This window comes from Carassius auratus, chromosome 46 (genome assembly GCF_003368295.1).
Source record: "Carassius auratus strain Wakin chromosome 46, ASM336829v1, whole genome shotgun sequence".
Taxonomy (NCBI): domain Eukaryota; kingdom Metazoa; phylum Chordata; class Actinopteri; order Cypriniformes; family Cyprinidae; genus Carassius; species Carassius auratus.
Window position 1 is genome coordinate 9,232,931 of NC_039288.1, and position 22,898 is coordinate 9,255,828.

The window sequence follows — 22,898 nt, forward strand, 5'->3', positions numbered from 1 at the left end:
TTTTCTGCATCTAAACGCCTAAAACGCTAAAACAATGCTGTATTATACTATTGTTAGCAATTTCTTTATCGTCCAATTTCTGGTGTCAGTACACTTTTATTTTCATATAACTTGTTTGTTAGATTATACACAGTTACAGTGGTCTATAATAAATATTAACAGATTTATTCAAGCTGTTTAGAATGATTTGCAGTAGGCTATTTTTTTTAATGTAAATCCATACAGCTATAAATAGCTTGTTCTTGGTTTATAAGCACATTTATTAAAAGGAGAGTAAAGGGTCAGTTATCTTCCTATTTAAAAAATAAAAAGATAAAAATAAACAAACAACAACACAGATTGATTACAGAACTCAGAAATGTTATTGTGGATTTATGATAAACTCAGCCTGTAAATGAATTCATTCTCCTCCAAGAAGACACAAGTAGTTCACACCTGTTTTACTGTTTTAACATGAAGCCATACACTGAAGATGTTCAATTTCGAATGGGTTTAGGATACCTTTAAATGGTGTGGCCATAGCGAGTTATTAAAGTAACATAAAAAAATACAATAGTTATATTACTATATCTTTTAAAATTTTTAATTCCAACTCTTCATAATTTTTATATACGTAGAAGTCATCATTTGAAGGAAGCACAGTAAGTTTCATAGCTTTATCATTTTCAAGAGCCAGCATAAAATTAAAACTATCATAACATATAAATCAAGCTTGCAATTCTTAGTACAATAATGGCCACCAGATGGAGCTATAGGATTACTTTTAAATAATTATTGTAGAAACAAGTATGATTTAAATCATTTATAGAAAGTCTTTCAAAGAAAAATAATATGTATTTTATGTATTTTACTGATAAAATGACCCTCACTTAATTAGAATAACAAGCTGAAGTATTGTGAACTGTATATTAAGAATAATTCTTTATAGGCTTTATGGACAGATACGTTTTGAGTGACTCTTGAAGGATCAGCACCACATCCTCTTTTACCACTGTTTAAAGAATTAATCTTACAGAACAGGTGCGAATGAATTTTGGATAGCTTGAATGGTTTTGTCGTGGTGATTTTTTGAAATAACAGTAAAAAAGTAACCAGTAAATGTCTTTTATTTTTTTATTTTTTTTAAGTGCAGCTTCTAAACACTTCAAAAAAATGTACACATAGGAAATATGTGAAATATGCATAGTTTCATGACTATACAACACTATATGGATGATAGAAAATTAAAAAAACTATCATACATCTGATATCACTCTGTCCCTCTGTCACTGTGGGTAATGTGTGTCTGTGTGTGTGAGTGTGTGTGTTTGTGTGTGTGTTAAGTGAATTAGGTGTGAAACTATCAGGGAGCATTTAGTCTCCATCGCCAACATTTTACAGAACTGCCACTTTCCTGGAGTCTCAGAATTACAATGTGTCAGGTTCTGGGAGATCTAAGATTCCAAAAAATGATTTGATTAGAATACCATGAAGTATTGTGAAATACTATATATTAAGACTTTATATATAGGCTTTATGAACAGATTAGAGTGACTCGTGAAGGACCAGCACCACCTTCTCTTGTCCGATGGTTTGAGGAATATATCTTCCAGAATCCGGGATTAAGATTTAGGAGCTCATTTTTATTCCACCTCCTTTCCTGAAAGTCTGTCTTGCAGAATTGACTAAAAATTAATCTTCACATTAATTCCTAATTATTTTGCAATTATTTTTCAGTTCTTCTTGACCTGTTTTTTTTTTCTTCTTCTTTTCTGACCTCATGACCCAGTCAGCATTTTTGTACAATGGTCAACTCTTAACTTATCCATTTCTGTATTGCATTTGTGTTTGATATTTCTCATGGGTATTACATAATTTTCGACTTTGAGTTAAAACAGTTTTTATTTTAGCGCATTTCATCTGTAAAAGAAAACATGTCTAATAATTCTGCACATGAATATAAGGAGTTTTTCTCTTCCAGCTTTCCTGGACTATTGTATAGCACTCATAAATGATTAAATAAAAAATAATGGTAGTTATTAAGATTGATATGGTTTGGAATTGGTAAAATGTGCTTGGAAAAAAATCACAATAAAACAATGTTTTAATGTTTAAGTTTGGAATATTAACTGACATGAATGAATGCTATATAAATATTGTTCATGTTAACATAATGTTTATAAATGAAATATTATTGTAAAGTGTTACTAAAGTTATATATATATATATATATATATATATATATATATTGTTCTGTGAATGTGATTTTAAAGTCTAGATGATTCGGATTAACCCTTTAACTGCCATATCAAGTTCAAGTTCAAGTTCAAGTTCAATTTATTTGTATAGCGCATTTACAACAGCCTCCTGGCTGACCAAAGTGCTTTAACATAAGAGCAAGAATATTACACATACATAAAAATAGACCAGACAAAAAATTTAAAACCACCCATTTCAAAATGTAGCATAACACAGTAGTCAGTACACTAAGGAAAATAAAAAAGTTTTTAGCAAAGATTTAAAAATAGACAAGGAAGGGGCCAGTCTGATCTCTAAAGGCAGGGTATTCCAGAGTTGTGGCCCAGCCACTGCAAATGCACGCTCCCCTCTACGCTCCCCTCTATCCTTTAAAACCTCACTGCCAGAGGGATATTGTGAATGCATGTGCCCGCTGGGCACAGTTTACCTGATGCCACCGGGGTGGTGATGGCATTGGTGGCTTGAGCCCACCATCGCTGCTTGCAGCTATATTTATTATTATTATTATTATTATTATTTTTTTCCAACGTCTCGGGGGCTTTTGGGGCCCTTAACGTGCTTAAAAAGTCTTGAAAATTGGCACACAGATTGGAACCTGCGGCCATTAGGGCCGGGCAGAGACTGATACACGGGCGTGGCACAGGGGCTCTACAGCGCCCCCTGGAATATGGAGGGCCATATATCATACATTCTTGCTCGTAGACGTATGAAACTCGGTACACATATAAATCTCATCAATCCAAACAACTTTTGTATTGCATATCATAGGCTCCGCCCAACAGGAAGTTGGCTATTTAGGGTTTAGTATTCAAATTTTTCGTCAAAGTTGTGGGGGCTTTTGGGGTCCTTAACATACTCAAAAACTCTTGAAAATTTGCGCACACTTTGGAATCTGTGGCCTTTAGGAGCCTGCAGAGGCTGGGACCCGGGCGTGGCACAGGGGCTCTACGGCGCCCCCTGGAACACAGTCAGAAATGTTGATGTATAGCTCACACATACTTGCACATATTCATATGAAACTCAGTACACATATAGATCTCATCGTGCCGAACAACTTTCGTATTGCATGTCATAGGCTCCACCCAACAGGAAGTCAGCTATTTAGAGTTATGTAAAAAGCGCATGCTCTGGAATTTGAAATACTTGTCATAGGATTTTTTCTCGATTGCCGCCAAACTCGGTCAACATGATCTCAAGACACTGGGGATGAAAAATTGCCAGGGGATTTTTGATATCTCGAAAGGTTTGCTCGTGGCGAGGCGTTGAAATTATGGCGAGAAATGAGAAACAGGAAGTGTCTAATACCGTCCACATACATTTTCTGATTTTAATCAAACTTCATCAGATTATTCGTTGTATGATGTCGATCGCATATATGTGACTATAAGGAGTCAAAGTTATAGCGCCACCAACTGGCAGAAGGAAGTGTGTCATTTTCAAAATGATTTGAATTCAGCATCTTATTATTACTCGATTTGCTTCAAACTTCATCAGAATAATGTTAAAACACAGCCGATATAAATCTGCAAGGGGGATATTGATATCTAAAAAATTGTTGGCGTGGCAACATGTCAAACTGGAATACTTCTCAGGTGATTTTGAGGCAAATAACATACTTAGAATTTCACAAAACTCTGAACACACATCAGTATTTCTGATAGGAACTTAAATTGTGAATGGATTTTGGATAGCTTGAATGGTTTTGCCGTGGTGATTTTTTTAAATGACCTTACAAAGGGAATCATTATTGTATTTTTAAATTGCAGCTTCCAAACACGTCAAAGAATTTTTTCATACAGATGAAAAAGTCATTCTGAGGAAATATGCATAGTTTCACGACTTTCCAACACTGTATGGATAACAGAAAATTAAAAAACTGTCAGACATCTCATCTCACTCTGTCCCTCTGTTTGAGTATATGTGCTTCAGACTTCCATTGTCTGAGAGAAATTGCGCCCCTACAGGTTCAATTCCCGGACTTTTACTTTCACTTTTAAATCGGTTAAAAATACAAACAAATACTTAGATTTAATTCACACTGACAAGCTAAACCAACATATCTGATTATTACCGGTCCAGGGCTCATGGATGAATTATTTCTGGCCAGAGATACGTGAGAAATAGGAGAGATGAATCACCGCTGTGATCACGAGCGTCTGGAGTAAAGAGCTCAGAGAAAACGAATTTATTCCTGTTTTAAAGCTTTTAAAAATAAATTATTACAGCGATATCACACAATCAACCAATTAGAACACACCAAGAGCTAAATTCAGATGTTTTTGAACTGTTTGTGTGAAAATGAATTATTTGCGGCTGCCTATCTGAAATCACCGCCTCCGATCAGCGCGTACAGTGTCCAGCTCAAAACAAACGAATTTATTCTTGTTTAAGAGCTTTTTTAAATAAAATATTACCACAAATGCACACAATAAACCCATTGTAACACAACAAGAGCTAAATGCAGGTGTTTGTGACCAGTTTAAGTGTGCAAGACTATTTGAAAGCGCGACTGGCAGAATAACATATATCTCTCGAGCAGGTTTCTGTCTTTCGTCGTACGAACGAACACATCACGGACAAGATTATTTCAAAACACATAATAGCTTGGCGACTATAAACGAAAACAGCCACGTGAACATAAACTGGATCTACTGGATTTGAATATTAAAGTGACCACATTTACCACTTGCTTCTGTCTTCAATTTTAATCTATATAAAAAAGGAAACTCATTCGACTTGGCTGCTTTTTTAATGTGTGCGTATTTATTTATTTATCTTTTTATACATTTTGTATAATTTCAGAGTTTGTGTATTACAATTATAAAAACAAAAATAAAATTAGCCACTCACATAGAAATAGCTTAGGCCTTAACCTTTTTCTGACAGTTTTAGGGATTTTTAAAAATCCTAAAAAAAACCTTATTTGTGCTGCAAATAATAATTTCAAACTCATTTGATACTGACCTATGACATCCTGTGACATTATATTTATTTTAATTTACATAATCTCATGGATGTAACAGTAAATCTGTTCAGCTCACAGATCAATACTAAGCTGTAATGCAAGCAGAACTTTCACAAATGCTTATGAGTCATTTAAGGATTTGATAACACTGTAAAATAATGTCTAATTTGTTAACATTAGCAAATTCATTGATAACACTTTATAATAACTGCACTCATTATTAAATAGTCAGTTCATGCTTTATAAAGCCTTGTCCCAATATTAATAGTCAGTAGTAAGCAGTTTATAAATACAGCTATAAATAGCTTGTCCTTGGTTTATAAGCACATTTATTAAAAATGAGAGTAAGTTATCTTCCTATGAAAAATAAAAGATAAAAATAAACAAACAACAACACAGATTGATACAGAACTCAGAAATTTTATTGTGGATTTATGATAAAGCCTGCAAATGAATTCATACTCCTACTCATACTACTCCATACTCCTTTTTCAACATGATGCCAATATACTGAGATGTTAAATTGTGAATGGGTTTAGGATAGCTTAAATGGTGTTGCCATAGAGATTTATTAAAGTAACATAAAAAAATACAATAGTTATTTTACTATATCTTTACAATTTTTCATTCTAAATCTTCATAATTTTTTATATAAGTAGAAGTCCTCATTTGAAGGAAGCACAGTAAGTTTCATAGCTTTATCACTTTCAAGAGCCAGCATAAAATTTAAACTATCATAACTTATAAATCAAGCTTGCAATTCTTAGTACCTATAATGGCCACCAGAGGGAGATATAGGATTACTTTTAAATAATTATTGTAGAAACGAGTATGATTTAAATCATTTATAGAAATCTTTCAAAAAAAATGAATTGTATATATTTTACTGATAAAATGACCCTCACTTAATTAGAATAACAAGCTGAAGTATTTTGAACTGTATATTAAGAATAATTCTTTATAGGCTTTATGGACAGATACGTTTTGAGTGACTCTTGAAGGATCAGCACCACATCCTCTTTTACCACTGTTTAAAGAATTAATCTTACAGAATAGGTGTGAATGAATTTTGGATAGCTTGAATGGTTTTGCCGTGATGTTTTTTGAAATAATAGTAAAAAAGGAACCAGTAAATGTCTTTTTATTTTTTTAAAGTGCAGCTTCTAAACACTTTAAAAAAAAAAAAATGTACACATAGAAGACCAGTCATTCTGAGGCATATTTCCTCAGAATGACTGGTCTCATGACCATAGTTTCATGACTATACAACACTATATGGATGATAGAAAATTAAAAAAAAACTATCATACATCTGATGTCACTCAGTCCCACTGTCACTGTGGGTAATGTGTGTGTGTGTGTGTGTTAAGTGAATTAGGTGTGAAACTATCAGGGTGCATTTAGTCTCCAGCGCCAACATTTTACAGAACTGCCACTTTCCTGGAGTCTCCAGAATTACTCGGTGTCGGACTCTGAGAGACTTAAGATTCCAAAAAATGATTTAATTAGAATACCATGAAGTATTGTGAAATACTATATATTAAGTCTTTATATATAGGCTTTATGCACAGATTAGAGTGACTCGTGAAGGACCAACACCACCTCCTCTTGTTCGATGGTTTGAGGAATATATCTTCCAGAATCCAGGATTAAGATTTAGGAGCTCATTTTTATTCCACCTCCTTTCCTGAAAAGTCTGTCTTGCAGAATTGACTAAAAATTAATCTTCACATTAATTACTAATTATTTTGCAATTCTTTTTGTCAGTTCTTCTTGACCTGCTTTTTTCTTCTTCTTTTCTGACGTCATGACCCAGTCAGTATTTTTTGTACAATGGTCAAGTCTTAACTTATCCATTTCTGTATTGCATTTGTGTTTGATATTTCTCATGGGTATTTCATAATTTTCGACCTTACAGTTTGAGTTAAAAGTCTATTTTAGCGCATTTCATCTGTAAAAGAAAACATGCCTAATAATTCTGCACACATGAATATAAGGAGTTTTTCTCTTCCAGCTTTCCTGGACTATTGTATAGCACTCATAAATGATTAAATAAAAAATAATGGTAGTTATTAAGATTTATATGGTTTGGAATTGGTAAAATGTACTTGGAAAAAAATCACAATAAAACAATGTTTTCATGTTTAAGTTTGGAATATTAACTGACATGAATGAATGCTATATAAATATTGTTCATGTTAACATAATGTTTATAAATGAAATCTTATTGTACAGTGTTACTAATATATATATTGTTCTGTGAATGTGATTTTAAAGTCTAGATGATTCGGATTAACCCTTTAACTGCCGTATCCTTTAAAACCTCACTGCCAGAGGATATTGTGAATGCATGTGCCCGCTGGGCACAGTTTACCTGATGCCACCGGGGTGGCGATGGCATTGGTGGCTTGAGCCCGCCATCGCTGCTTGCAGCTATATTTATTATTCTTCTTCTTCTTCTTCTTCTTCTTCTCCCGAATGAATCGCATTTTTGAGGGCTTTAACATGCTCAAAAAGTCATGAAACTTTGCACACGCGTCAAACCTGGTGAAAATTTTCGTCTGATATAGGATTCAGAAGAGGGTGTGGCAAAATGGCTCGACAGCGCCACCTATACTAAGAAAATCAACAGCCTTCCAGCTATGTTTCACGTACATGCACGAAAATCGGCACACATATGTAACACACCAATACCTACAAAAAAGACTCTTGGAGCGAAATTCTAAACCCAGCAGGAAGTCGGTTATTTTTAATATTATGAGCATATTTTGTGTAATTTTGGTCATTTCCATGTGTTGTATTTTAACGAACTCCTCCTAGAGAGTTCTTCAAATCAACACCAAATTTGGTATGCCTAATCTAAAGGCCTTTGCGATGTTAAATTGCGAAGATCTTGAGTTTTCGTTGAAGGGCGTGTCCGTGGCGGCCTGGCGAATTTCGATGATTCGCCATGAAAAATGAAGTTGCTATAACTCACACATACAATGTCCAATCTGCCCCAATCTTCACATGTTGGATAAGACTCTTGACCTGAACAGATCTACATGCCAATATTCAGTTATAGTCATAGCGCCACCTATTGGCAACAGGAAGTGACATATTTTACGCTGCGACGAACTACTCCTAGAAATTTTATGACATCAATGTCTTTTTTGTGGTCCGTCTAATCTAAAGGCCTGTGCGATGTTCAGTTGTGAAGATCTTGAGTTTTCGTTAAAAGGCTTGTTCATGGCGCCGCGACGAAGTTCGATGTCTCGCCATGGGAATAAAAGATGTTATAACTCAGGCATAAAATGTCCGATCTTCCCCAAACTTCACATGTTTGATAAGAGTCCTGACCTGAACAGATCTGCAGGCCAATATTCCACCGGGTGTGGCAGAATGGCTCTATAGCGCCACCTATACACTTTCAACGGAGTGCGCCTCGAGCTATGTTTCACGTACATGTACAAAAATTGGTACACACATGTAATACTCCAATACCTACAAAAAAGTCTCTTGGTACGAAATCCGGATCCCAACAGGAAGTCGGTTATTTTGAATTTTCCCTTCAAAATTGGTGTTGTTTTTGCCATTTTCAGGGGTTGTACTTTAACGAACTCCTCCTAGAGATTTATTCAGATCAACACCAAACTTGGTCAGTGTAATCTAAAGCCCTTTGCAATAATAAATTGCGAAGGACTTGACGTTTCGTTAAAGGGCGGGTCCATGGCGGCCTGACAAATTTCGATGTTTCGCCATGAAAAAGGAAGTTGCTGTAACTCAAGACATACAATGTCCAATCTGCCCCAAACTTCACATGTTGGATAAGACTCTTGACCTGAACAGATCTACATGCCAATATTCAGTTATAGTCATAGCGCCACCTATTGGCAACAGGAAGTTACATATTTTACACTGCAACAAACTACTCCTAGAAATTTTATGACATCAATGTCTTTTTTGTGGTCAGTCTAATCTAAAGACCTGTGTGATGTTTAGTTGTGAAGATCTTGAGTTTTTGTTAAAAGGTGTGTCCAATAGCGCCGTGATGAAGTTCGATGTCTCGCCATGGGAATAAAAGATGTTATAACTCAGGCATAAAATGTCTGATCTTGCCCAAACTTCACTTGTGTGATAAGGGTCCTGGCCTGAACAGATCTGAAGGCCAATATTCCATCGAGTGTGGCAAAATGGCTTGATAGCGCCACCTATACACTTTCAACGGAGTGCGTATACACTTTAAACGGAGTGCGCCTCGAGCTATGTTTCACGTACATGTACAAAAATCGGTACACACATGTAACACACCAATATCTACGAAAAAGTCTCTTGGTACGAAATCCAAATCCCAACAGGAAGTCAGTTATTTAGAATTTTCTGTGCAAAATTAGTGTTGTTTTGGCCATTTTCAGGGGTTGTACTTTAACGAACTCCTCCTAGATATTTATTCAGATCAACACCAAACTTGGTCAGAGTAATCTAAAGCCTTTTGCGATCTTAAATTGCGAAGATTTTGAGGTTTCGTTAAAGGGCGTGTCCATGGCGGCCTGACAAATTTTGTTGTTTTGCCATGAAATAGGATGTTGTTGTAACTCAGACATAAAATGTCCAATCCTCCCCAAACCTCACATGTTCGATAAAAGTCCTGCTCTGAACACATCTGAAGGGCAATATTCCATTATAATGATAGCGCCACCTGCTGGCAACAGGAAGATTGGCACATATATGGAATAAACATTGATATATTCTACTTATATTTATGAGTTTAAACGCATATTTCTCACCGTTCACCTATTAACTAAAGCCACTCGCTGCCGGTGAGCCCGGGTGCGAGGGCCCGTTCATCGCTGCTTGCAGCTTTAATTATTATTATTCTTCTTCTTCTTCTTCTCCCGAATGAATCGCATTTTTGAGGGCTTTAACATGCTCAAAAAGTCATGAAACTTTGCACACGCGTCAAACCTGGTGAAAATTTTCGTCTGATATAGGATTCAGAAGAGGGTGTGGCAAAATGGCTCGACAGCGCCACCTATACCAAGAAAATCAACAGCCTTCCAGCTATGTTTCACGTACATGCACGAAAATTGGCACACATATGTAACACACCAATACCTACAAAAAAGACTCTTGGAGCGAAATTCTAAACCCAACAGGAAGTCGGTTATTTTTAATATTATGAGCATATTTTGTGTAATTTTGGTCATTTCCATGTGTTGTATTTTAACGAACTCCTCCTAGAGATTTCTTCAAATCAACACCAAATTTGGTATGCCTAATGTAAAGCCCTTTGCGATGTTAAATTGCGAAGATCTTGAGTTTTCGTTGAAGGGCGTGTCCGTGGCGGCCTGGCGAATTTCGATGATTCGCCATGAAAAATGAAGTTGCTATTACTCACACATACAATGTCCAATCTGCCCCAAACTTCACATGTTTGATGAGATTCCGAACCTGAACAGATTGACATGCCCATATTCAGTTATAGTCATAGCGCCACCTATTGGCAACAGGAAGTGACATATTTTACGCTGCGACGAACTACTCCTAGAAATTTTATGACATCAGTGTCTTTTTTGTGGTCAGTCTAATCTAAAGGCCTGTGCGATGTTCAGTTGTGAAGATTTTGAGTTTTCGTTAAAAGGCTTGTTCATGGCGCCGCGACGAATTTCGATGTCTCGCCATGGGAATAAAAGATGTTATAACTCAGGCATAAAATGTCCGATCTTCCCCAAACTTCACATATGTGATAAGAGTCCTGACCTGAACAGATCTGCAGGCCAATATTCCACCGGGTGTGGCAGAATGGCTCTATAGCGCCACCTATACACTTTCAACGGAGTGCGCCTCGAGCTATGTTTCACGTACATGTACAAAAATTGGTACACACATGTAACGCACCAATACCTACAAAAAAAGTCTCTTGGTACGAAATCCGGATCCCAACAGGAAGTCGGTTATTTTGAATTTTCCCTTCAAAATTGGCATTGTTTTTGCCATTTTCAGGGGTTGTACTTTAACGAACTCCTCCTAGAGATTTATTCAGATCAACACCAAACTTGGTCAGTGTAATCTAAAGCCCTTTGCGATAATAAATTGCGAAGGACTTGAGGTTTCGTTAAAGGGCGGGTCCATGGCGGCCTGACAAATTTCGATGTTTCGCCATGAAAAAGGAAGTTGCTGTAACTCAGACATACAATGTCCAATCTGCCCCAAACTTCACATGTTGGATAAGACTCTTGACCTGAACAGATCTACATGCCAATATTCAGTTATAGTCATAGCGCCACCTATTGGCAACAGGAAGTTACATATTTTACACTGCGACAAACTACTCCTATAATTTTTTTGAGATTAACATATATTTTGTGGTCAGTCTAATCTAAAGGCCTGTGCAATGTTAACTTTTGAAGATCTTGAGTTTTTGTTAAAGGGCGTTTCCATGGCGCCATGACAAAATTTGATGTCTTGCCACAGCAAGAGAAGTTGTTGTAACTCAAGCATAAAATGTTCAATCTTCCCCAAACTTCACTTGTTTGATAAGAGTCCTGGCCTGAACACATCTGAAGGCCAATATTCCATTATAATGATAGCGCCACCTGCTGGCAACGGTAAGATTGGCACATATATGGGATATACTTTGATATATTCCACTTATATTTAGGACATTAAATGCATATTTCTCAACGTTCACCTTTTTACTAAAGCCACACGATGGCGGTGAGCCCGGGTGCGAGGGCCCGTTCATCGCTGCTTGCAGCTTTAATTTATGTTATTTTTCGTTAAAAATGGTCCTTATCAACCTTGATTGACCTGGCAATAAAAGTATTCCCTTTAAAAATTATTACATATGAAAATGTTTTTTTTTTTTTTTTTTTTTTAGCGGGTTTTTGTGAGCTTTTGGGCTGGAAATCGTCCACATGTTCTGGCAATATTGCCTGCCTCTTCCACCACCACCACTGCTGCTGCTGCCCTCTTTTCTCTTCCTTTTGGCACAGGAATCTCAGTTTCTGTTCTGTCAGTTTTGTTCTGTTCTCCACTGTTTGAAAGATAATCATTCAGATTTAAAGGATTATAGATGCTTAGAGTCCTGACCTGACTCAGTCTCCCTTTATTTAGCAATACCCTTTTCATTTCAAATTCTCTCTCTCTCCCTCTCTCTGCTCATATCTCACAGCCAAGCGTGCTTCTCGGACTGAGCAATATCGAATTGATTTTCCATTGCTTACCTTAATATCATTAAAGATGAGTCTCATTTTCTTTCAGCAGAGTAAATGCACCCGCAGAGACCCACACGGAGGCTCGCATTAACGCCGCCGTCTGCGACAGTGTTTCATAGTTGTAATTCTCCCTCTGCTCACTCTTAACATAATTGTGTCTCTAATTCGCATAACGGTTTCATTTAAAATGTTTTCACTTTTGTAACCATTAACTCGTTCTCATATATCGGGTCTCTCTTTTGTGGTGCGTGTCTTGACTCGACACTCACCATTGCCCTGGCTCATATATTTTGGTTGCATTTTGCAAAGCTTTCCGGGAATTGGTTGTGAGAAATGTGTAATCCACCACCTCAAACGCTTCCTGCATAATTTAATGTTTGGTCTGCACGACAACAGTACTAAAATTAGGATTATGACAGAAAGGATACATTATAAAGCAGTCTGGGAAGAGAGCAGCATGGTTGAAGAGGAGCCTGGGGAACATTTTAAAAATTCTCTACTGGAAAATGTGCATTATTATGATTCCCATAATCCTGCTTTCTGACTCATACCATTTTTGCTCTTTAATCTGTTACCTGGTCATGGTTCTTGCAAGAGCCACAAGGGTTCGGAGAGTTCATTAAACGCAAACTAGGCCCAAATGGTCTTATGCAATATTGGAATTAAATGAACATTAGAGGATTACGATAGATCTGTGGTAAAAGCAGGGCTGTTTATTTCGAACCTTCTGAGGGAATATGGCTTAACTGGCTTTTAATTTTAGTGCCTGCTATTTGTTTAACTCCATTTAAAGTTACTTTGAAACTTTTCATGCTGTAAACTTTCATATATATGAACTATTTGATGATTTATTTCTTTCAATCAGTCCTAACAGTATGTATGTAGTGTATCAGGCACCAAAAATCTAATTGGGATTCTCAATTAGAGTGACATTTTTAAATGTGAAAAAAATTTAATGTCCGCAACACTGCTTTTAACTCTTTTATTAAATATGGGAGTTAAAAGCAGTGTTACAGACATTACATTTATTTCACTTTAATAGTTCTAGTTTTGTCCTGCGCCTGCCAGAATGTGGAATGTGCACACAATTACTTGTTTAACGTTATTAAATGTGCACAGAAAAATGTACAGCTACACACAAATATAACTAGAAAATATGTCAAATTCTATTGCTGAGTCAAAAATAGGGATGAACAACAGTTTAACTAAATATTTTGCTTCACAAAGACATAAAAAACTTGTGCGCAGAGCCTGGAATCAGTAAATCGTAAGAGAGAGAGAGAAGCGTTTAGGAAAACACTTATTATTCAGTTCACTGTGCAAACAATGTGGTATAAAACATTATAACAGGTTACACTGCTTTTTTTCGCGGGTGGCGGGGGGTGGTAGCTCATTACTGGAAAAGCTGCATTGTTTTGGAGACTGAAGCTGAGCTGAGTTTATAGCATTGCTACCTTTAGTTAGTACTGATTTTCAAAGACTTTTGCCATTATAAAATGTGGATCATGTCTCTTTTTCATTCTTAGTACTTCCATTTTTCCTTTGCGTGCAGGGCTAAAAATCCGTGAAGTGATGATAAATGTGTCCAGACAGCAGGTGGAGGACTTCCATGGACCAGAGGACTACTGGTGTCTGTGTGTTGCCTGGAGTCATCTGGGCACATCCAAGAGTCGCAAAGCCACTGTCCGCATTGCATGTCAGTATAATTTCCATTATATATATATATATATATATATATATATATATATATATATATATATATATATATATATATATATATATATATATATATTATTATTATTATTATTATTATTATTATTATTATTATTATTTTCTAATAATATTTATACAACACGGCTATTATTTATTTATTTATTTTACAGCACCAAATGGAATAGCATAAGCACTATAAATTACTTTCCAAATAGGTTTCCCTAACTTTTGTGCCATTGCAAAGATAAAATCAGCATTATTTTACAATTATGTTAATAAAAACTGAAATTAGTCGGCACTCCTAGCCTTTAAAAATACAAAAAATGACATTAGTTGACCTGCAAAATAATTTTTCTGTAGAGGTCATTTTAGGCTAATGCTGGTAGTGAGACCCTGGAATTGTTTGCATTAACATTCATGTATGGAATATCAGTTTACTTTTAGTTGCACTGAAATTTTGAATATGCTAATATTGAATACTCATCACATTTTAATCATCATTCAAATTGTTTTAACAAAAAATCTTCTTGATTTAGCTTAACGTAGAAGCTACATGCTATCGGTGTTCTTTTGTTTCCGTATAGACCTAAGGAAGAATTTCGAGCAGGAGCCGCAGGGGATGGAGGTGCCTATCAATGGCATGATTGTTCTCCACTGCCGCCCACCTGAGGGAGTGCCTGCAGCTGAGGTGAGTGCGGCATATCGCCCTCTACCTGTCTGGACATGTGAATTTTCATTCTGTTGAACAGAATTTAAAAGGACAAATCAATCAGTCGATGTTGGCATTCAGTGCACTGTTTGTATTTTGCCTTATAGGCATTAGATGAGCATGCTTTCCCACAAATTAGGGATGAGTGGGGTTGTATTTGCGAGCGAGAACCAGTGTGTGCATTATCATTATCGTAGTCAGGGTTCTGGAACGGTGATATATTCAACAGTGCATTTGCATGCTTGGCACAGGATTTGCAGTGCATTTACACGTGTGTGTTGATTTTCCGGTTGTTGTTTTTTTTTTTTAACCAAGCACCTTCTCATTACATTAATTTAGGGAATCCTTTGTGTCTCTTTTTAGAACTTTCTAATTTCCTTCTATATTTTTTCTTTGTACAGTATATGTCCTGAATAATATGTGCTTTTCGAAACAAGAACTGCCCCATGGTTCTCAGTTCCAGCAAGAGATAAAAGATTTAGCTCAAATGGACAGTTTGTGTTATTGTAGACCCCTCGTTTTCTACTTGCTGGGTCACTCGCAAGGCCTTTTGTTTGATATGCAGGAATGCCAGCTCAGAGAAGAACACAGACTTTGAATAATGCAGAGCAAACCCCATCCTAAACCTCTGAACTGCTGTACACTGTCCTTAGAAAAGTGATTCTCCTGAGAATAGGGTTGAAGTGTGAAGCAGCAGTTGGACTATCTGTCTGTCTGTCTGTCTGTCTGTCTGTCTGTCTGACTGTCTCTGTTTTTGTTGTAACTTTGGAATCTGATTTCAAGTTTTCAGCAAGAAGTGATACTAAATTCTGTGAGCGTCAAAGAAGTGTTCTGAGAAACCGCTCTCAGGTTCGTCTCAGTGACTCCAAGTGTGTAATATCGAACCTCCTACAGACTTTTGTGATGGGCTTTGGAGGATATCCATGTGCTTAGTGGAAATCAAACTGCAATTGCTTCTCATAAACCCAGTGTCATATTATCATCATCCCCCACATTCTAGCTAGATAATAAGTTATACCAGTGCATTTGCCTCTCTGAGGCTGCTGACAGATTCCTTGTTTTTCTTTTTCTTTTTTTATGCCACTCTGTGTTCTTTGTAGTAGTTTCAGAGCAAGCAATGCTTAAACTAGGCCACCACCACATTTCAACATCAGCTTTGAAAAAAAAAGAAAAGAAAAGCATATCAACTCGTGCCATCTGTCATGTTGGAAACGGATCCAAAATGGCTGTATGATGAGCTGCCGTCTGTGATCTGGAGGGAAGCAGCCGTGCACCATCACTACAGCTAATCAATAGTTACTAAAGCCAGCATGGCACTGCTGCTGAAAAGGATAGTCAGGCTTAGGAGATGTTCAAGACGGAGCCAAGATCCGGGTCCAGAGGTCTCTATGCAAGAATGGTTTGTCGCTGGAGATTACAGGTCAGCAGTTGAATGCTCCCTCTGTAATCATTGCTGCTCAAAGTCTAAAGGTCAAGCTGAAGAACTCTGCCACTGGTTAACATATGAGCCAAGATGGCTCCCCCGTTGGCTGGCTGATACCATCTTTGGACAGGACACAAGTCTGGCAGAGACTGGAAATTGATCAAGGGCTCGGAGAGCGTTGGCAGGTCATGGCTGACACTCCACCGCTGCGCTTCACGCGGGTTAATTATTTTGCTCTTGATTCTGGCAGTGAAACGTGAAAGCTTGATTAAATTGCTTGTATTTGAGTTTGTTTGTTTTTTTCTTTCTTTTTCTAAAGACGTTTGCGAAAGGTCACAGGCTCGTAACAATTTTGTCATTGTTTGTTCTGGCATATGTCATCCCTGTCGTTTGTTTGTTCCCCGCTTGAATGGAAACCTGTTTAGAAAATAGCATTTCCCTGGAGCTATAAGATCATCTCTGTTGAATAATGAACGTAACATAATTAAAACAATTACACCAACACGGAAATGAAAGTGCGATATTAACTGTCAAAGTAAAGTTCATGCAGATTACTCACAGCTAAGACGGGAGAAAAAAGGCTCTCAATAACTTTGAAAGATCAGACCGATCATTAAGCTCATATTAACTTCACAATCCTCATCCAGCGATGCAATTAATCATTCAGTCTGATGAAGCAAAGTCATTTAAAGTGCTTAAAATGTAATTATTCAGCAATAAACATGGCACGGGCTGCGCTGTCAAGAGTAGGATGCGAAGGAAGGACACGTCCGGCCCCGTTCTAACCTCACGTCCGAAATAGCGCAGTTGGATTTAGAAAGTTCATTTCTTTAATGTGATTCAGTGAAAGTAACCGTAACGCTCGTAAGGGGCCGCAGACTTGATTGAAGCAAAGTGATGCAAAGGGACTTTAATGAAACCTGAACTTAATTGAGCAGGATGGAACAAACCCGGACAAGACCTCCTTTTGTAATTGCCTTCTTGTCACTTTCACTCTCCGTCCAAATGAATGTAAATCTAAAGGGTGGTTTTTGCCCAGAATGACGATGTTATGAGGTGTTGTACCCATTTCAGGGCTAATTGGATTGACCTGTTAGGGATGTGCCATATTCAGTGTTGAGAATGAGCCTGTTTTTTGGGGGTTTTGTTTTTTGACAAAGCCACCCGGAAAGTGTGTCCATGTTGTTGGCCTCTGGAACGTCTCAACTTAACAACATGATTAACTGCATTATGAGAATCCTTAATGGCGGCAAATGCCAGCAGTGTTTCTTTGAGAAGGGTCTGGCTGCAGACATGCACTCTCAGACACTCGCATGCGCATTTAGATACATGCGCTCTCAATCTCGCGTATGCGCAATTGGACACATGCACTCTCAGACACACGCATGCGCACTGTTTTAAATGCATGGCATTGCATACAGGCCAATCAACTTGATACACAGGATTTAACAGTTACACAGATAGGCTATTATTATTGCACTTTAACTTACACTTATAAAAATTTGTCTTGAAGTTTTTTCTTGACAAAAATGTAGTCAATATCATCATGTTCATGAATGTTAGTACATTTTAGTCAAAATGGGTTATCATTTTAGTTGCTTTTTAGTTGTTAATGTCTAAAATCCGTTTTGGGTCAACTGTTTTGGCATGAAAATATTTCACCAAGCCTTTACACCCATGATTTATTTGAGTGCTTTTCAAATGTTTTGTGTGTAGATGTAGTACACTTGTACCACACTTAAAAAACTTAACCTGAAAAAAGAAGTGTCATCATTAAATTTGCCACCATTTCGTTCGGAATATGTATGACTATTTCTTCTGTGGAACATAAAAAAGATATTGTGAACAATGTTTCAACTTTGACCACATAATAAAAGGAAATGGGGTCCAAAAAAATCCTTTTGACATTCAGTGCAATAATAATAATAAAAAAACCTTAAAAAAACCCTTTTTCATTTTCTTCTTTTGTGTTTCACATAAAACAATAATGTCATACAAAATAAATAGTCAACATGAGGGTGACTAAATGATTCGTCATTTGCAAAAAAAAATAATTTTTGAGTGAACAATCATTGTAAAATATGAAAATCTATAATAAAAATATGAAATATATATATTTTTTTTTAAATTATGATCAAAAAGAGATATAATCATAAATCATTGTATAACCATTTATTACATTTTTCAACCATATTTATTGTTAGGATTTTTTTTTCTTTTTCTTTTTTTTTTTTTTTTTTTGCAAAATGATTGGTTACCAAGGAGACAACAGTGTAGATGAAGAGCTTGAGATAAAATATGATATATGTGATTTTAATAAACGCATATAGTTAAATTGACATTATTTTCCAGTAATGCATCTATATTCACTCTTGGATATTGTCAGACTTATTAAACTAATAAGAGTGTGAAATATCATCTGGAAGAGAGTTTATTTTCTAAAAGTACACAATGTCAAGTGTGGCCATATAAGAAGCACCACCTATAAAGTATATAGGATGCATTTAGTGAGTTCATTAAAACACTGGTGAAGTGTTTTAGTTGAAAAGTGTTCAGCTTGAACAGAACTTTATTTCAGCTTTTTTTCTGTTTCTATGAAGTTCTCAAAATATTAACCTCCATCTTTAGATGTGCTCTCAGATTTTATCTTTCGGTTCCCCAGACAATCCCGATGTCCTGTGGGCTCTCAAAGCTGTAGTGTCCTTGGAAACTCCCGCAGGCCTGTATAACCGGTGTAATGGTGGTCTGTGCCTTCAAAGGAGGTTTGGAAAGGGGTTCAGTTTGTGTGACATAAGGGGTTATCTGTATTGTCCTTTGAGGGTCTTAGTTGGTGGGCGTGGCGATCCATGTTCATGGGGCTTTAATTAGAAACAAATGTGCTAATTAAGCAAATTCATTTCCTCTGTTCCCTGTCCGGAGGCTTATCACACCCATTTGAATCTGTCCCTCAATATTAATCTTCTCTCTCATCTCTCCATCTCCCAACAACCCAACGTCCCCCCTCCAGAGGTCCAGAGCAGACCCAGAAACAGCCTGCGATTTGAATACAAAACACACACACACACACGCTTGCACAGAATGAGATTGAATTTCTCCCCAACAGAGTCTTATAAGGGAGATGGAGGCACTGATAGAGGAAAAGCTTTAGATTAGGTCTCTGATAGGGAAATCATTAGAATGAAAAAGAAAGCATTTAGATAACAAATGATACAGATCCTTTTGAGAGGGTGTTTGGTTTAAAATACAGGCTCTTTTTGGTGCCTTTGATCAGTTAACACAGGGTTAAATGCACATGAGACTCAAGAGAAAAAAAGTGTGTACATTTTATATTACTACTCAATAAACCAATAAATTATTGTAGAAAAGCCCCATTCCATGTTGTCACTTCAATTTATATATGGCCTTGATGTCCTTCAGTCTTTGGCTTGTTTTGAGGTTCTTCAAGAACTTTATTTTTTTAGCCTAATTTGAAAATTACTTTTTTTTTTCACCTGTTTCATTGTCCACAAACAGTTTTTCCCCCTCACTATTGAAGATGCATTCATATTGGAAACAAAGACATCATTCTAATTTGTCAGTTCACCAATTAAAGGGATATACAAATCTTAATAAACAGCATCATTTTATTTTTATACTTTCTGATTTTTTTAATTTTTCATTGATTTAAAAAAAAAATATATATTGAATTATATAAATGGCGTGCCACTCGCCGCCATCTTGGCAATGCCCCCGGGCAGCTATTTTAGACTAACAAGACCAGGCTCCTACCTAAATGAATGGGCAGAGAGTCAGAACTGCACTTTCACTGGTCACCGGGACATAAAAACTGCATGTATAGAAACAGCAATAAAATATAATAAAAATCGCTGAAAAAGTTTGATGACTTTGCCAAAATAAGGTTTAAAACGTGCTTTTCCCCACAGGTTATACTTTTACTATGCATGCGCAAGGGTTCCTCAACTGTGCGCATACGTCTGTGGAACCAGACGATAGGCTTAAATGTTTCCGGGCTTGACAAGTTAAAAGCAGATGATTGGCTTTCCAGCGGGAGGGGCGGGACATGTGCATACAACCACCAAAAGTGGCAAAGTGGCATGTCTCTTATAAATTGTCTCTGATTTTTATATATATAAATATAGTATTTTAGATCAAATAAATTTAGCCTTGTAATCATAATAGACTTTCAAAAAATAATTTTACCCACCCCAAACATATATATACTTTTTTCAGCTAGAGTGAAAAGGCATTATGGAGTCAAAGGAGCAACATGACTGGATTAGCTTTTGAGGTCCAACCATAAACACAGAAGGGAGGGAAAGAAAGGAGAGGAGGAGAGAGTGAGAGAAAGAGAGGACCGATGCAGTCACTGGCGTTCTGGGAGCTCTGGACTGGAACAGAGAAAAGAGTGAAATTAAAAGCATATGATGAAAGAGTTCTCTCCGGCCATCACGAAGATGAGAAAGAGAGAGAGAAATCTCTCACACATGACAATCTGATGGCTGATATATTGATTTTCCTCCCTTCATTATTCTTTAAGGCCTTAGAGAGGGAGTTGAGCAATTTTACTCGCCACACGTGCGTGTTTGCTACTGTGGTGTTCAAGCGCAGAGGGCGAAAACTTTACACATAAACAGAGATTCCCAAGGGGTGTGCTGTGTTTTTAATCTGCAAACGTGCAGTGACATAAATCAACCCTGCGTCCCCGTGTCCTGACGACTGCCGCCCCTCTGGACCGACTTAGAACTAGCGGCTGTTGGAAAACGATTGCAATTTGCACAACCAGCCGTGCGAGGAGGCCGTGTCGTCACACCATTGCTACCTTTGTAAATCCTAATGAATCAGATAGCGTCAAATATCAGAGCTGAATAAATAACACTAAACTGGCATGATGTGTGAGGATGAGCTGTGACCTGTGACCCAATGAAAGTGACGTGTTTGAACGCAACTATGCAGAGGACCTGAGAAAGCAAGCGTCTACTGCATCACATGCTTTTAGTGCTATTTATCCGTCTGTGATAGGTCACACAGAGGTCATTGTGAAGTGCTTGCTGTTGCATTGATACAGCTTGTGTCTTATTTGACAGTGTATCTTGGATTTAATTGGCTGAGCTGGTGTGGGGGCGTTGTTTGCCTCAAATAGGCTGTCAGGAAGTGTTGGTTTGTGAAGTCGAGAAAAGCTTGGCAAAAAAAAATGAACTCAACCTCTACATTATTCCTCATGAAAATTGTAGATTGGTTCCAGGAGAGGGGGCTGATTTTTACTTGTGATCTTGCAGTTGCATTGCTGCCTGCTGGTTGAATTAATGGTAAACTTTCATTAAAACTTTGGGATTTACTCACAAAGGCTGGTTTTAAGCTGTCAGACCTGCCTCTTTTTTTTCCAGGTTGAGTGGCTGAAGAATGAAGAGCTGGTGAGTACTATTGAAGACATGAATATCGACACTCGAGCTGACCACAACTTGATCATCAATGAAGCAAGGCTGTCTGACTCTGGAAACTACACCTGCCTGGCCAGCAACATTGTTGCTAGGAGACGCAGTGCCACAGCAACAGTCATAGTGTTTGGTATGGAAACACGCTTTGACTATCATTATCATTAAATTATTCTTTTGGTTGCTATTTAGTAGATTTTACTGTAAAAGGTTTTTTTTTTTTTAGCTCTGCAGTTTACATGAATAATCCACAACTGATTTGTTCAAAAACATTGATTCATTAAAAAACAAAATAAATGACTATATGGATGAGTCACGAAATCATTCATAACCATTTTGTTCAGAAACACTGATTTATTCAGGAACACAACAAGCAACTGTCTAAAATTTACTGTACTAAAACAATTAGTTTTAAAAACACTGATTAATCATTCAATTACTCATTTATAAAAACTCAGTATGAATCAGTGTTTTAAATGAATCATTTAATTGAATGAATCATTGACTCAGACTGTCTAATAGACTTACTGTATTACCACCTACGTCACAGTGTAATCTAAAACAGTGAGTCATTCAGAAACAAAGCAAGTGACTTTCATTAAATCATTCACAACTGATTTGTTTAAAAACACTGGTTAATTCAGGGGGAAAAAAACAATAAGCTGTCTTTATACTTGAGTCCTCGAAACATTCGCTCAAATGAAACACTCACTCACATAGACAGTCAGTTGTATTGTCCCTGAATGAATCAGCATTTTTGAAAGATTCAGTTAAATGAATGAATTACTGAATCACTCTTTAAGACTTGTAACCATCTACACATGTAATGATTTAAACTCTAAAAAGAGTGACTGGAAAAATATCCCTCATGCTCAGACTAACAGTCTGTCGGGAAAAACACATGCGGAGTGACACAAACAGTGTAAAATCTCAGTGATGCTGGATGTTTGAATAAGCAAAAGTATGAATGGGGTATGAGAGCTTCAGATTCCTTAAATGCTAGGGAAGGAAACAATCTTTTTCTCATCCAAGAGCCAGAAAAGTTGCATACAAACATCTTGATCTCACAAGAGTTACTGCAGATCACAATTTGTGAAAGTTTGACTAACTGCAGAATTGTGCTGCCCATCCATTTAGTCACCTACAACGACCTTCGCTCTAACAGTTTACAAAAAATGATCACCAATAAATCACCATCCCGCCACGACCCATGACACAGCAC

At 37.0% G+C, this 22,898-nt stretch overlaps 2 protein-coding genes across 2 annotated transcripts in view; both read left to right on the forward strand.

Moving 5' to 3' along the window:
* LOC113063644 (adenosine receptor A2a-like) overlaps window positions 1-12,518 on the forward strand; it is a 21,946-nt gene extending 9,428 nt beyond the window's left edge. The window contains exon 4 of the mRNA XM_026233983.1: window positions 12,446-12,518. Within this exon, the coding sequence (XP_026089768.1) occupies window positions 12,446-12,518 (73 nt within the window). The remainder of the gene's footprint in view (window positions 1-12,445) is intronic.
* A 462-nt stretch (window positions 12,519-12,980) lies between these two features.
* LOC113063645 (netrin receptor UNC5D-like) overlaps window positions 12,981-22,898 on the forward strand; it is a 44,221-nt gene continuing 34,303 nt past the window's right edge. The window contains exons 1-4 of the mRNA XM_026233984.1: window positions 12,981-13,004; window positions 13,879-14,095; window positions 14,697-14,800; window positions 21,629-21,809. Of these exons, the coding sequence (XP_026089769.1) occupies window positions 12,981-13,004; window positions 13,879-14,095; window positions 14,697-14,800; window positions 21,629-21,809 (526 nt within the window). The remainder of the gene's footprint in view (window positions 13,005-13,878; window positions 14,096-14,696; window positions 14,801-21,628; window positions 21,810-22,898) is intronic.